At 47.3% G+C, this 17,007-nt stretch overlaps 1 protein-coding gene across 4 annotated transcripts in view; it reads left to right on the top strand.

Moving 5' to 3' along the window:
• tctn2 (tectonic family member 2) overlaps positions 1-17,007 on the top strand; it is a 120,973-nt gene that overhangs the window by 66,581 nt on the left and 37,385 nt on the right. For all 4 annotated transcript variants that reach the window (XM_072512053.1, XM_072512207.1, XM_072511965.1 and 1 more), the window contains exons 14-15: positions 606-709; positions 13,194-13,341. In XM_072512053.1, the coding sequence (XP_072368154.1) occupies positions 606-709; positions 13,194-13,341 (252 nt within the window). The remainder of the gene's footprint in view (positions 1-605; positions 710-13,193; positions 13,342-17,007) is intronic.

Here is a 17,007-nt window from a genome sequence, read left to right as displayed (position 1 = left end):
TACTGGTGAGACTACATCTGGAGCACTGGCAGCAGTTTTGGTCCCTTTATTAAAGGAAAGATATTATCTCATTGGAGGCGGTTCGGAGAAGGTTCACTAGGATGATCCCTGGTATGGAGGGATTGTCTTGTGAGCAAAGGTTAAACAGGTTGGGACCCTACTCGTTGGAATTTAGAAGAATGAGAGATGATCGCGTTGAAACATGTCAGATTCTTAAGGGGTTTGACAGAGTGAATGCCGAGAGGATGTTTCCTGTCATGGGAGAGTCTGAGACCAGAGGGCAGAGTCTCAGAATAAAGGGGTGTTAATTTTAGACTGAGATGAGGAGGAATTTCCTCTGTCAGAGTGTTGGGAGCTTTTGGAATTCCTCGCCACAGAGAGCAGTGGGGCAGAGTCTGTGTGTATATTTAAGGCAGAGATAGTTTGCTCAGTAAGGGAATCACCGGTACGGGAATTGGTAAGAAGGTGGACTTCAGGAATATCGGAACAGCCATGATCCTGTTGAATGGTGGAGCAGGCTCGAGGGGTTAAACGACAAACCCTTACGATTTTTTTGTATGTGATTACGAAAAAATAAATAATAATACTCTTCTGCTTTATGGCAGGTCTATTGTTTATAAAGGCCTTCTGAATCTTGTGCCAGGAAATATATCAAGGAGAGGCAATTCAAACCCGACTGATCTGACAGAATGGGTGCCATTATACAAAGGTATTTTCTTTTTAAAATTCATTTAGGGGATATGTGCGTCGCTGGCTAGGCCAGCATTTGTTGCTCATCCCTACTTGCCCTTCAGAAGGTGGTGGTGAGTTGCCTCCTTGAACCACTGCAGTCCTCGAGGTGTAGGTACACTCACTGTGTTGTTAGGGAGGGAGTTCCAGGATTTTGCCCCAGCGGCAGTGAAGGAACGGCCGATATATTTCCAAGTCAGGATGGCGAGTGACTTGGAGGGGACCCTCCAGGTGGTGGGGTTCCCAGGTATCTGCTGCTCTTGTCCTCCTAGATAGTAGTGGTCGTGGGTTTGGAAGGTGCTGTCTAAGGAACCTTGGTGAGTTACTGCAGTGCATCTTGTAGATGGTACACACGGCTGCCACTGTTCATCGGTGGTGGAAGGTTTGAATGTTTGTGGAAGGAGGAGCAATCAAGCTTTCTCCTGGGTGGTGTTGAATGGTCTTGTGTTGTTGGAGCTGCACTCATCCAGGCAAGTGGAGAGTATTCCATTACACTCCTGACTTGTGCCTTGTAGATGGTGGACAGGCTTTTGGGAGGTCAGGTGGTGAGTTACTCGCGATAGGATTCCTAGCCTTTGACCTGCCCTGGTAGCCACAGTATTAATGTGGCTAGTCCAGTTCAGTTTCTGATCAATGGCAACCCCCAGGATGTTGATTGTGGGGGTTTCAGCGATGGTAATTGATGTGTTATGTGAGTTGGTTCATCGTTGACTGCAACTGGATGCAGTGAAAATAGAAACAGGCTTCCGACACAGGAGATGGTCCAACACTGTTTTACTGAACTTGCTGATTGCTGTACATAATCTGCTGTGGATTGACACACTATTAATCTAACTGATAACCTCCTACTGGCTTGACCAGACTAGCTCTCTACCACATGGAGATAGTGCTCACTGGCTTGTGCACTCTAACTATCTCAGTAGCTGTGTCCTGTGAGAGAGGGAGAGTCTTGATGCCCTGTGGGCTTTATAGTGGTGGTGTCCTGTCTGGTGATTGGTTGTTCCGTGTCGTGTGTGTTCATTGGTTATTATATACATGAGTGAATATTATGACAGTAATGCCATTGAATGTCAAGGGGCGATGGTTAGACCCTCTCTTGTTGGAGATGGTCATTGCCTGGCACTCGTGTGGTGCGAATGTAACTTGACACTTATCAGCCCAAACCTGGATATTGTCCAGGTCTTGCTGCATTTGGACATTATCTGAGGAGTCACGAATGGTGCTGAACATTGTGCAGTCATCCGCAAACATCCCCATTCTGACCTTATGATGGAAGGGAGGTCATTGCTGAAGCAGCTGAAGATGGTTAGGCCGAGGACACTACCCTGAAGAACTTCTGCAGTGATGTCCTGGAGCTGAGATGATGGTCCTCCAACCACCGTAGAATCATATGAAAGTTACAGCACTGAAGGAGGCCATTCGGCCCATCTTGTCCATGCCAGCCCGAGGACACCCAGGTGTCCTTTCTAATCCCATCTTCCTGCACCTGGTCATAGCCCTGTAGCTTGGGTCACAGTCTGTGCGGAGTCTGCACATCCTCCCCGTGTGTGCGTGGGTTTCCTCCGGGTGCTCCGGTTTCCTCCCACAATCCAAAGATGTGCAGGTTAGCTGGATTGGCCATTATAAATTGCCCTTAGTGTCCCAAATTGCCCATAGTGTTGGGTGGGGTTACTGGGTTATGGGGATAGGGTGGCGGCTTTGACCTTGGGTAGGGTGCTCTTTCCAAGAGCCGGTGCAGACTCGATGGGCCGAATGGCCTCCTTCTGCACTGTAAATTCTATGAGTCTATGAGCTTAGAGCACTAAGATGCAGATCCAGGTACTTTTTCAAAGAGTTTGGGATGTCTGCCTCCACCACCAACTCGGGTAGCGAATTCCAGGCTCCCACTGCCCTCTACAAAGATTTCCCCTCATGTCCCTGCTACACCTTCTGCCACTTATCTTGAATCTATGTCATCTGGTTCTAGAATTCCCCACCAAGGGAAACAATTTTCTCCTGTCCACTCTATCACTTCCCCTCATAATTTTGTTCACCTCAATTAAGTCCCCCCTCAGCCTTCTTTGTTCCAAGGAAAATAACCCCAACCTACCCAACCTCTTCTCGTAGCCACAGCCCTGGCAACATTCTTGTAAACCTCCTGTGTCCTCTCTCCAGAGCAATAACGTCCTTCCTGTAATGTGGCGACCAGAATTGCACATATTACTCCAATTGTGGCCTCACCAATGTTTTATACAATTCTTTAATTTTATATTCTATATCTCTGCCAATGAAGGAGAGCATTCTATACACTTTCTTCATAATCTTGTCTACTTGAACTGCTGCCTTTAGGGACCATGTACCTGTACGCCAAGATCGTTCACTTCATCTAGCCGCTTTGTAAATTTCCATTTATTGTGTGCTCCCTACAACTGTTTGACCTCCCTAAATGCATAACCTCACACTTCTCGGTGTTAAATTCCATATGCCCCTTTATCGCTCACTCCACCAATCCATCTGTATCATTTTGGAGATTATAGCTATCCACTACATTGTCTACCACTCTGTCAATCTTTGTGTCGTCTGCAAAATTCCCAATCGTCCTCCTCACGTTCACATCTAAATCGTTAATATATAACACAGACAGTAAGGATCCCAACACTGAGCCCTGTGGAACACCACTTGAAACAACTTTCTGATTGCAAGGGCAGCCGTCGACCATCTGTTTCCTGTTACTAAGCCAATTTTTTATCCAGTTTGCTACATTGCCCTGTATCCCATGGGCTTTCACTTTCTTGACCAATCTGCCATGTGGGACTTTTTTCAACGCCGTGCTAAAATCCATGTACACCACATCCACTGCACTACCTTCATCAACCCTTCTTCTCATTTCCTCAAAGAATTCAATCAAATTTGTGAGGCAAGACCTTCCTTTAACAAATCCAGGCTGACTATCCCGACTGGGCCATGCCTCTCTGTGTGACAGTTAATTCTATCTCTCAGGATTGATTCAACAAATCTGCCCACCACTGACATAAGACTAACTGACCTATAATTGTTTGGCATTTCCTTTGATCCCTTTTTAAACAATGGAACCATGTTTTCATTTCTCCAGTCCTCCAGGAGCTCCCCTGTGTCTAGTGAGGAGCATAAAATTATCCGAGCATCTGCTATCACCTCCCTGACCTCCTTCAGTAGCCTCGGAAACAATCCATTTGGCCCTGGTGACTTATCAACTTTCAAAGATTTCAATCCTTTGAGTACTCCCTCTCTCTTTATGATTACCTCAATGGTGTTCCTCCTGGACTACTATATCTGCATTTCCTTTGTAAACAAGGAGACAAAATATTCATATAAAACCCTTCGCACAGCCTCTGCATCTACACACGTTCCTCTCTTCATCTCTGATAGGTCCCACTTTTTCCTTAACTGTCCTTTTACCATTCATATATTAGTAAAACATCTTTGGGTTTTCTTTAACCTTACTTGCTAATCTTTGTTCATGCTCCCTCTTTGATTTCCTTTTTGACGTCGTCCCTGCACTTTCGAGACTCGTCTAGGCTATCTGCAATGCTTAGTTCTTTGTTCTTATCATACGCTTTCTTTTTCTGTTCGATCTTCCCCTGTATTCCTCGAGACAACCAGGGGGGTCTAGATTTGGCAGTGCCACTCTTATTTTTATGTCACTAGCTTTCGGAGCGCTGCTCCTTCCTCAGGTGAGCAGCGCTCCGAAAGCTAGTGACATCGAAACAAACCTGTTGGACTTTAACCTGGTGTTGTAAAACTTTGTACTGTGCTCACCCCAGTCCAACGCCGGCATCTCCACATCATGACTCTTATTTTTGGAGGGGACATGTCTACTTTGTACATTTAGGATCTCTCCTTTTAGCTTCCCACTGGTTTCCGACAGATTTATCCTCTAACAATGCTGTCCAGTTCACCTCAGCCAAGTCCCTTCTCGTTTCTACAAAATTTACCTTCCCCAGTTCAAATTTTTACTCCTGCTTTATCTTTGTCCTTTGTGCCAGGTATGACTCCATCCAGTGGAGAGTTTTCCCTGATTCCCATTGACTCCAGTTTAGCTTGGGCTCTGTGATGCCACACTCGGTCAAATGTTGCCTTGATGTCAAGAGCAGTCACTCTCACCTCTCCTCTGGCATTCAGCTCTTTTGTCCATGTTTGAACCAAGGCTTTAATGAGGTCAGGAGCTAAGTGACCCTGGCGGAACCCAAACTGCGCGTCTGTGAGCAGGTTATTGCTGAGTAAGTGCTGCTTGATAGCACTGTTGGTGACTCCTTCCATCACTTTGCTGATGATGGAGAGTTGACCGACAGGATGGGAATTGGCTCGGTTGAATTTGTCCTGTTTTTTGTGTACAGGACAGATCTGGGCAATTTTACACATTGCCGGGTCGATACCAGTGTTGTAGCTGTACTGGAACAGCTTGGCTAAGGGCGTGGCAAGTTCTGAAGCCCACGTATTGGTATTTTTGCTGGAATAGTGTCAGGGACCGTAGCCGTTGCAATATCCAATGCCTTCAGCTTTAGAGTGGTTTCACAGGTCGACGCAACATCGAGGGCCGAAGGGCCTGTACTGCGCTGTAATGTTCTATGTTCAGCCGTTTCTTTTTTTTTTAAATAATATTTTATTGAAAATTTTTGGTCAACCAACACAGTACATTGTGCATCCTTTACACAACATTGTAACAATACAGATAATAATGACCTTTTTAAATTTAAACAAAAACAACAACAAATAAATAAATATTAAATAACAAAAAATAAAAACTAGCCCTAATTGGCAACTGCCTTGTCTCAGGCCCCCCCGCCCCCCCCCCCCCCCCCCCCCCCAAGTCCTGGGCCGCTGCTGCTGCCTTCTTTGTTCTCCCCTATCTATCTTTCCGCAAGATATTTGGCGAACGGTTGCCACCGCCTAGTAAACCCTTGAGCCGACCCCCTTAGGACGAACTTAATCCGCTCTAACTTTATGAACCCCGCCATATCATTTATCCAGGTCTCCACCCCCGGGGGCTTGGCTTCTTTCCACATTAGCAATATTCTGCGCCGGGCTACTAGGGACGCAAAGGCCAAAACATCGGCCTCTTTCGCCTCCTGCACTCCCGGCTCTTGTGCAACCCCAAATATAGCCAACCCCCAGCTTGGTTCGACCCGGACTCCTACTACTTTCGAAAGCACCTTTGTCACCCCCATCCAAAACCCCTGTAGTGCCGGGCATGACCAAAACATATGGGTATGATTCGCTGGGCTTCTCGAGCACCTCGCACACCTATCCTCCACCCCAAAAAATTTACTGAGCCGTGTTCCAGTCATATGTGCCCTGTGTAATACCTTAAACTGAATCAGGCTTAGCCTGGCGCACGAGGACGACGAGTTTACCCTGTTTAGGGCATCTGCCCACATCCCCTCCTCAATCTCCTCCCCTAGCTCTTCTTCCCATTTCCCTTTTAGTTCGTCCATCATAGTCTCCCCTTCGTCTCTCATTTCCCTATATATATCCGACACCTTACCGTCCCCCACCCATTTCTTTGAGATGACTCTGTCCTGCACCTCTTGTGTCGGGGGCTGCGGGAATTCCCTCACCTGTTGCCTCGCAAAAGCCCTCAATTGCATGTACCTGAATGCATTCCCTTGGGGCAACCCATATTTCTCGGTCAGCGCTCCCGGACTCGCAAACTTCCCATCCACAAATAGATCTTTCAATTGCGTTATACCTGCTCTTTGCCACATTCCATATCCCCCATCCATTCCCCCCGGGGCAAACCTATGGTTGTTTCTTATCGGGGACCCCCCCAGTGCTCCGGTCTTTCCCCTATGTCGTCTCCACTGTCCCCAAATCTTCAGTGTAGCTACCACCACCGGACTCGTGGTATAGTTCCTTGGTGAGAACGGCAATGGGGCTGTCACCATAGCCTGCAGGCTGGTCCCCCTACAGGACGCCCTCTCTAATCTCTTCCACGCCGCTCCTTCCTCCTCTCCCATCCACTTACTCACCATTGAAATATTAGCGGCCCAATAATACTCACTTAGGCTCGGTAGTGCCAGCCCCCCCCTATCCCTATACGCTGTAAGAATCCCTTCCTCACTCTCGGAGTCTTCCCGGCCCAAACAAAACCCATGATACTCTTTTCTATCCTTTTGAAAAAAGCCTTCGTGATCACCACCGGGAGACACTGAAACACAAAGAGGAATCTCGGGAGGACCACCATCTTAACCGCCTGCACCCTCCCTGCCATTGACAATGCTACCATATCCCATCTCTTGAAATCTTCCTCCATCTGTTCCACCAACCGCGTCAAATTTAGCCTGTGCAATGTGCCCCAATTCTTAGCTATCTGGATCCCCAGGTAACGAAAGTCTCTTGTTACCTTCCTCAACGGTAGGTCTTCTATTTCTCTACTCTGCTCCCCTGGATGCACCACAAACAGCTCACTCTTTCCCATGTTCAATTTATACCCTGAAAAATCCCCAAACTCCCCAAGTATCCGCATTATTTCTGTCATCCCCTCCGCTGGATCCGCCACATATAGTAGCAGATCATCCGCATATAAAGATACCCGGTGTTCTTCTCCTCCCCTAAGTATTCCCCTCCATCCCTTGAACCTCTCAGCGCTATCGCCAGGGGCTCAATCGCCAGTGCAAACAGTAATGGGGACAGAGGACATCCCTGCCTTGTCCCTCTATGGAGCCGAAAATATGCCGATCCCCGTCCATTCGTGACCACACTCGCCACTGGGGCCCTATACAACAGCTGCACCCATCTAACATACCCCTCTCCGAACCCAAATCTCCTCAACACCTCCCACAGATAATCCCACTCCACTCTATTAAATGCTTTCTCGGCATCCATCGCCACTACTATCTCCGTTTCACCCTCTGGTGGGGCCATCATCATTACCCCAGCAACCTCCGTATGTTCGTGTTCAACTGTCTCCCCTTCACAAACCCAGTTTGGTCCTCATGAACCACCCCCGGGACACATTCCTCTATTCTCATTGCCATTACCTTGGCCAATACCTTGGCATCTACATTGAGGAGGGAGATTGGTCTGTAGGACCCGCATTGTAGCGGATCCTTTTCCTTCTTTAAAAGAAGCGATATCGTTGCTTCTGACATAGTCGGGGGCAGTTGTCCCCTTTCCTTTGCCTCGTTAAAGGTCCTCGTCAGTAGCGGGGCGAGCAAGTCCAAATATTTTCTGTAAAATTCAACTGGGAATCCGTCCGGTCCCGGGGCCTTTCCCGTCTGCATGTTCCTAATTCTTTTCACCACTTCTTCTACCGTGATCTGTGCTCCCAATCCCATCCTTTCCTGCTCTTCCACCTTGGGAATTTCCAGCCGATCCAAAAACTCCATCATTCTCTCCCTCCCATCCGGGGGTTGAGCTTCATACAATTTTTTATAAAATGTCTTAAACACTTCATTCACTCTCTCCGCTCCCCGCTCCGTCTCTCCATCTTCGTCTCTCACCCCCCCTATTTCCCTCGCTGCTCCCCTTTTCCTCAATTGGTGTGCCAGCAATCTGCTCGCCTTCTCTCCATATTCATACTGTACACCCTGTGCCTTCCTCCATTGTGCCTCTGCAGTGCCTGTGGTCAGCAAGTCAAATTCCACATGCAGCCTTTGCCTTTCCCTATACAGTCCCTCCTCCGGTGCTTCCGCATACTGTCTGTCCACCCTCAAAAGTTCTTGCAACAACCGCTCCCGTTCCTTACTCTCCTGCTTCCCTTTATGTGTCCTTATTGATATCAGCTCCCCCCTAACCACCGCCTTCAACGCCTCCCAGACCACTCCCACCTGAACCTCCCCATTATCATTGAGTTCCAAGTACTTTTCAATGCATCCCCTCACCCTTAAGCACACCCCCTCATCCGCCATTAGTCCCATGTCCATTCTCCAGGGTGGACGCCCTCTTGTTTCCTCCCCTATCTCCAAGTCTACCCAGTGTGGGGCATGATCCGAAATGGCTATAGCCGTATATTCCGTTCCCCTCACCCTCGGGATCAATGCCCTACCCAACACAAAAAAGTCTATGCGTGAATAGACTTTATGGACATAGGAGAAAAACGAGAACTCCTTACTCCTAGGTCTACTGAATCTCCACGGGTCCACCCCTCCCATCTGCTCCATAAAATCCTTAAGCACCTTGGCTGCTGCCGGCCTCCTACCAGTCCTGGACTTCGACCTATCCAGCCTTGGTTCCAACACCGTGTTAAAGTCTCCCCCCATTATCAGCTTTCCGGTCTCTAGGTCTGGGATGCGTCCTAGCATTCGCCTCATAAAATTGGCATCGTCCCAATTCGGGGCATACACGTTTACCAACACCACCATCTCTCCCTGTAATTTGCCACTCACCATCACGTATCTGCCCCCGTTATCCGCCACTATAGTCTTTGCCTCGAACATTACCCGCTTCCCCACTAATATAGCCACCCCCCTGTTTTTCGCATCCAGCCCCGAATGGAACACCTGCCCTACCCATCCTTTGCGCAACCTAACCTGATCTATCAGTTTCAGGTGCGTTTCCTGTAACATGACCACATCTGCTTTAAGTTTCTTAAGGTGTGCGAGTACTCGTGCCCTCTTTATCGGCTCGTTAAGCCCCCTCACGTTCCACGTGATCAGCCGAGTTGGGGGGCTTCCCACCCCCCCCCTTTGCCGGTTAGCCATCATCTTTTTCCAGCTTCTCGCCCAGTTCCCACGCAGCTGTATTTCTCCCAGACGGTGCCCCCCCGCCCATCCTTTCCCGTACCCACTCCCCCCTTTCCCCAGCAGCAGCAACCCAGTAATTCCCCCCCCCCCCGCTAGACCCCCCGCTAGTGTAATTACTCCCCCCAGGTTGCTCCCAGAAGTCAGCAAACTCTGGCTGACCTCGGCTTCCCCCCGTGATCACGGCTCGCCCCGTGCGGCGCCCCCTCCTTCCTGCTTCTCTATTCCCGCCATAATTATCATAGCGCGGGAACCAAGCCCGCACCTCTGTTCAGCCGTTTCTTGATATCACGTGGAGTGAATCGTATTAGCTGAAGACTGACATCTGTGATGCCGGAGACCTCTGGAGGAGACCGAGATGGATCACCCACTCGGCATTTCTGGCTGAAGATTGTTGCGAATGCCTCAGCCTTGTCTTTTGCACAGATGTGCTGGGCTCCTCCATCATTGAGGATGGGGATATTTGTGGAGCCTCCTCCTCCAGTGAGTTGTTTAATTGTCCGCACCATTCACTACAGAGCTTGGATCTGATGCATTTGTGTGCAATCGCTTAGCTCTGTCTATTATTACTAATATTGCTAATATTATTATTATTACTTGCTGCTTATGCTGTTTAGCACGCAAGTAGTCCTGTGTTGTAGCTTCACCAGGTTGACACCTCATTTTTCGGTATGCCTGATGTTGCTCCCGGCAAGCTCTCCTGCACTCTTCATTGAGCCAGGGTTGATCCCGTGGTTTGGTGGTAATGGTCGAGTGGGGGATACGCTGGGCCATAAGTTGCAGATTGTGGTTGAATACAATTCTGCTGCTGCTGATAGCCCACACCGCCTCATGGATGCCCAGTCGTGAGTTGCTAGATCTGTTCGAAGTATGTCCCATTTAGCACGGTGGTAGTGCCACACAACATGATGGAGGGCATCCTCAATGTGAAGATGGGACTTTGTCTCCACAAGGACTGTGCGGTGGTCACTGCTACCGATACTGTCATGGACAGATACATCTGCAGCAGGCAGGTTGGTGAGGATGAGGTCAAGTATGTTTTTCCCTCTTGTTGGTTCCCTCACCACCTGCTGCAGTCCCAGTCTAGCAGCTCTGTCCTTTAGGACCCGGCCAGCTCGGTCAGTGGTGGTGCTACCGAGCCAGTCTTGGTGATGGACATTGAAGTCCTCCACCAAGAGCATATTCTGCGTCCTTGCCACCCTCAGAGCTTCCTCCAAGTGGTGTTCAACATGGAGGAGTACTGATTCATCAGCTGATGGTGGCCGGTACGTGGTAATCAGCAGGACGTTTCCTTGCCCATGTTTAACCTGAAGCCAGGAGACTTCATGGGGTCCAGAGTCGATGTTGAGGACGCCCAGGGCAACTCCCTCCCGACTGTATCCCACTGTACCGGCCCCTCTGCTGGGTCTGTCCTGCCGGTGAGACAGGACATACCCAGGAATGGTGATAGTGGGATCTGGGACATAGTCTGTAAGGTATGATTATGTCAAGCTGTTGCTCTCCCAACTTTGGCACAAGTGGTTAGTAAGGAGGACTTTGTAGGGTCGGCAGGGCTGGGTTTGCTGTTGTCGTTTCTGGTGCCTGGTTCGATGCTGGGTGGTCCATCCGGTTTCATTCCTTTTTTGTGTTTTCGTAACAGTTGAATGTCATTTCAGAGGGCATTTAATAGTTAACCAGAGTGTTGTTGGTCTGGAGATGTTGGCCAGACCAGGTAAGGTTGGCAGATTTCCTTCCCTAAAGATTGGGTTTTTACAACAATCGATAATGGTTTCATGGTCATCATTAGACTTTTAATTCCAGATATTTTATTGAGTTTAAATTCCATCACCTGCGGGGTGGGATTCGAACCCGGGACCCCAGATCATTACCCTGGGTCCCTGGATTACTAGTCCAGCGACAATATCACTACCCCACTGCCTCTATTGGTGAAGTGTAGCATTTGCTGCATTTATTTATTTAATACCGTTATAACATGCTGTATAAAACGTTGAGCAAATTCCTATTTAATTGTTGTTCATGTATCATAAGCAATTGTCAAAATGAAAAAAACTTTGTATATATGGTCCTCACGACATCCTAAAGTGCTTCACAGCAAATGAATTACTTCTGAAGACAGTCACTGCAGCAATGTGTGCAAACCAGGAGCAGGAGTAGGCCACTCTGCCCCTTGAACCTGCCCCACCATTTCATTAGATCATGAATGTAACCTCAACCCCACATTCCTGCTTACCCTGATAACCTTTTTGCCCTTTGTTACCAAGAACCTATCTCGCTCTGCCTTAAACATATTCAGTGGAACATATTTAGGACCCGGCCAGCTCGGTCAGTGGTGGTGGTGCCTTTTGAGGAAGAGAGTTCCAGAGACTCTCAACCATCTGAGAGAATCTTTCCTCATCTCTGTTTCAAATTAATTATCCCTTATTTTCAAACAGCGGCCGCTAGTTGTAGATTCTCCCACAAGAGGAAACATCCTCTCCACATCCATCCTGTCAAGACTCCTCAGGACCTTGAAGATTTTAATGAAGTCGCCCGTGACTATTCAATTCCAGTGGTTACGTCTAACCTGTCCAGCCTCTCCTCTTAAACTGCCCATTCCTGGTATGCCTAGTAAACTTTCTCTGAACTGCTTCTTTCCATTTCCATCCATCCTTAAAGAAGGAGACCAATACTCTCAGTGCTCCAGATGTGAGGTGACTGACTAGTTAATTTGCTTACAGCTATAGGTTGAGGGAGAAAATAGCTACTCCTTGATTAATACTGTGGGATCTCCTGCATTCATCTGAAAGAGGGAGGTGAGGTCATGGGTTTAACATCCTGTTTGAAGGGAGGCAGCTCTGACAATGCAGCACTGCATCCGGAAGGGATTTTTTTCCAGCTGGCTACTTCTGTTGATGCTGCAATGCTGGTGGCAGCACTTTCCTGCACATGTGTAGATGTAGTTAGTGACAGCATAGTGATATCCTGCCTGGCTGGATTAGAGAATTGATCTTTACAAAGAGTGTGTCACCCTCCCCAACACTGCGAGGTGTACCTGAGGCTCCCTGATTGGGGCCTTTGTTCTGCTTCTTTCCAGTCATCCAGAAAGGTTAACTGTCAGATGTAGCAGTCAAATTTCTAACCTCACTGCATCACACCAGACTTTTGTCTGATGGTGTGTTTGTTGAACCAGAAACCGTGTTTACTATTTCAGTAAACTAGTGGAAGTAATTATGGAGCCCAGAAACCTATCATCGAAAGTAGAAGATATTTGCTCCCGGGTAACACTCAACTTTCAGTCAGAAGGTAATGAAATCAAGTCTCCCAGGTACATAATCTGAGTTGCCATTTCAGTGCAGTATTAAGGGATTGCTTTCTCTGGGACTGATGTTCAAGGGTAGGATAAATTAAAGCCCCAGTTGCCTGTTCATGTGGAAACAAATTATTCTATTTAAAGAACAGGGAGTATCCTCTGTGCCTTGGCCAACATTTGTCCCTCGACCCGACTCTGCCAAAAACAGATAACCTAATTGTATATCTCTCTTGCTGTTTGTGGGAGCTTCCTGTGCGTAAATTAGCTGTCTTTGCAGAACTACAATGACTGCACTTCAAAACCAATTCATTGATTGTTTAGCATTTAGAAATTCCCAAAGGACATGATCACATGCTATATGAATTCAAGTTCTTCTGATGTCCATTTATATTCTAGGGCTGGAAGATGCCTTAGTTTTACAAATTGGGCAAGAATTCCTGCACTAATACTTAACTTTTAAAAATATTTCAATTCAGTTTCACCTACTATGTCATCCAGCACTGAAGAGGTTTTGAATGGATTATGCACTGGGATTCCTGCCAACTTGAAACTTTGGTTCTTCACAGCAGTTATTGGTGCAATTGAAGGCGTACCACAACGAGAGATACTTGCATCTGAAGTTAAGTAAGAAGTTGGGCATTGTTATTGCATTGGCTAGTTGACGTCTAGCAAAATAAACCTTCAGATTTAAATGTTGCTGAGGAATTAACATTTAATATTTTGCTAATTAATTACACCCAAATCAGTGCTGAATAATATCCAATTATTATTTTTTATTTTTAAAAATAAATTTAGAGTACCCAATTTTTAATTTTCCAATTAAGGGGCAATTTAGTGTGGCCAATCCACCTACCCTGCAAATCTTTGCGTTGTGGGGGTGAGATCCATGCAGAAACGGGGAGAATGTGCAAACTCAACATGTACTCAACATCGAATCCGGGTCCTTTGCTGTGAAGCAGCAGTGCTAACTACTGTGCCACTGTGTCTCGGATCGCGTTTTCGGGATCCTTAAGGAGGAGGGGGAGCAGCCCCAAGTCGTGGTCCACATAGGCACCAACGACATAGGTAGGAAAAGGGATAGGAATGTAAGGCAGGAATTCAGGGAGCTAGGGTGGAAACTTAGATCTAGGACAAACAGAGTTATTATCTCTGGTTGTTACCCGTGCCACGTGCTAGCGAGACGAGGAATAGGGAGAGAGAGCAGTTGAACATGTGGCTATAGGGATGGTGCAGGAGGGAGGGTTTCAGATAATTGGGGCTCATTCTGGGGTAGGTGGGACCTCTACAAACGGGATGGTCTACACCTGGACCAGAGGGGTACCAATATCCTGGGGGGGAAATTTACTAATGCTCTTCGGGAGGGTTTAAACTAATTCAGTAGGGGGTTGGGAACCTGAATTGTAGCTCCAGTATACAGGAGGTTGAGAGTAGTGAGGTCATGAGTAAGGTTTCAAGGTTGCAGGAGTGTACCGACAGGCAGGAAGGTGGTTTAAAGTGTGTCTACTTCAACACTAGGAGCATCCGGAATAAAGTGGGTGAACTTGCAGCATGGATTGGTACCTGGGACTTCGATGTTGTGGCCATTCCGGAGACATGGATAGAGCAGGGACAGGAATGGTTGTTGCAGGTTCCGGGGTTAAGATATTTCAGTAAGCTCAGGGAAGGTGGTAAAAGTGGGGGAGGGGTGGCATTGTTAGTCAAGGACAGTATTATGGTGGCAGAAAGGACGTTTGATGAGGACTCGTCTACTGAGGTAGAATGGGCTGAGGTTAGAAACAGGAAAGGAGAGGTCACCCTGTTGGGGGTTTTCTGTAGGCCTCCGTAAAGTTCCACAGATGTAGAGGAAAGGATTGCAAAGATGATTCTGGATAGGAGCGAAAGCAACAGGATAAGACCATAAGACATAGGAGCGGAAGTAAGGCCATTCGGCCCATCGAGTCCACTCCGCCATTCAATCATGGCTGATTTCAACTCCATTTACCCGCTCTCTCTCCATAGCCCTTAATTCCTCGAGAAATCAAGAATTTATCAACTTCTGTCTTAAAGACACTCAACGTCCCGGCCTCCACCGCCCTCTGTGGCAATGAATTCCACAGACCCACCACTCTCTGGCTGAAGAAATTTCTCCTCATCTCTGTTCTAAAGTGACTCCCTTTTATTCTAAGGCTGTGCCCCCGGGTCCTAGTCTCCCCTGCTAATGGAAACAACTTCCCTACATCCACCCTATCTAAGCCATTCATTATCTTGTAAGTTTCTATTAGATCTCCCCTCAACCTCCTAAACTCCAATGAATATAATCCCAGGATCCTCAGACGTTCATCGTATGTTAGGCCTACCATTCCTGGGCTCATCCGTGTGAATCTCCGCTGGACCCGCTCCAGTGCCAGTATGTCCTTCCTGAGGTGTGGGGCCCAAAATTGCTCACAGTATTCTAAATGGGGCCTAACTAATGCTTTATAAAGCTTCAGAAGTACATCCCTGCTTTTATATTCCAAGCCTCTTGAGATGAATGACAACATTGCATTTGCTTTCTTAATTACGGACTCAACCTGCAAGTTTACCTTTAGAGAATCCTGGACTAGGACTCCCAAGTCCCTTTGCACTTCAGCATTATGAATTTTGTCACCCTTTAGAAAATAGTCCATGCCTCTATTCTTTTTTCCAAAGTGCAAGACCTCGCACTTGCCCACGTTGAATTTCATCAGCCATTTCTTGGACCACTCTCCTAAACTGTCTAAATCTTTCTGCAGCCTCCCCACCTCCTCCATACTACCTGCCCCTCCACCTATCTTTGTATCATCGGCAAACTTAGCCAGAATGCCCCCAGTCCCGTCATCTAGATCGTTAATATATAAAGAGGAGGCCCCAACACTGAACTCTGCGGGACACCACTCGTCACCGGTTGCCATTCCGAAAAAGAACCTTTTATCCCAACTCTCTGCCTTCTGCCTGACAGCCAATCGTTAATCCATGTTAGTACCTTGCCTCGAATACCATGGGCCCTTATTTTACTCAGCAGTCTCCCGTGAGGCACCTTATCAAAGGCCTTTTGGAAGTCAAGATAGATAACATCCATTGGCTCTCCTTGGTCTAACCTATTTGTTATCTCTTCAAAGAACTCTAACAGGTTTGTCAGGCACGACCTCCCCTTACTAAATCCATGCTGACTTGTCCTAATCTGACCCTGCACTTCCAAGAATTTAGAAATCTCATCCTTAACAATGGATTCTAGAATCTTGCCAACAACCGAGGTTAGGCTAATTGGCCTATAATTTTCCATCTTTTTCCTTGTTCCCTTCTTGAACAGGGGGGTTACAACAGCGATTTTCGAATCCTCTGGGACTTTCCCGGACTCCAGTGACTTTTGAAAGATCATAACTAACGCCTCCACTATTTCTTCAGCTATCTCCTGTAGAACTCTAGGATGTAGTCCATCTGGGCCCGGAGATTTATCAATTTTTAGACCTCTTAGTTTCTCTAGCACTTTCTCCTTTGTGATGGCTACCATATTCAACTCTGCCCCCTGACTCTGCGGAATTGGTGGGATATTACTCATGTCTTCTACTGTGAAGACTGACGCAAAGTACTTATTTAGTTCCTCAGCTATTTCCTTGTCTCCCATCACAAAATTACCAGCGTCATTTTGGAGCGGCCCAATGTCAACTTTTGCCTCCCGTTTGTTTTTAATGTATTTAAAGAAACTTTTACTATCATTCCTAATGTTACTGGCTAGCCTACCTTCATATTTGATCCTCTCTTTCCTTATTTCTCTCTTTGTTATCCTCTGTTTGTTTTTGTAGCCTTCCCAATCTTCTGACTTCCCACTACTCTTTGCCACATTATAGGCTTTCCCTTTTGCTTTGATGCATTCCCTAACTTCCTTTGTCAGCCATGGCTGCCTAATCCCCCCTCTGTTAACCTTTCTTTTCTTTGGGATGAACCTCTGCACTGTGTCCTCAATTACTCCCAGAAACTCCTGCCATTGCTGTTCTACTGTCTTTCCCACTAGGCTCTGCTCCCAGTCGATTTTCGTCAGTTCCTCCCTCATGCCCCTGTAGTTACCTTTACTTAACTGTAACACCTTTACATCTGATTCTACCTTCTTTCTTTCAAATTGGAGATTGAATTCTACCATATTATGATCACTGCCTCCTAAGTGCTCCCTTACTTTAAGATCTTTAATCAAGTCTGACTCATTAGCCAGGCTGGGGCAGCACGGTAGCATAGTGGATAGCACAAATGCTTCACAGCTCCATGGTCCCAGGTTTGATTCCCGGCTTGGGTCACTGT

Source organism: Scyliorhinus torazame, chromosome 1, assembly GCF_047496885.1.
Source record: "Scyliorhinus torazame isolate Kashiwa2021f chromosome 1, sScyTor2.1, whole genome shotgun sequence".
Taxonomy (NCBI): Eukaryota; Metazoa; Chordata; class Chondrichthyes; order Carcharhiniformes; family Scyliorhinidae; genus Scyliorhinus; species Scyliorhinus torazame.
The sequence above is the reverse complement of the archived record's forward strand: the minus strand, read 5'-3'. Positions and strand labels throughout refer to the sequence as shown.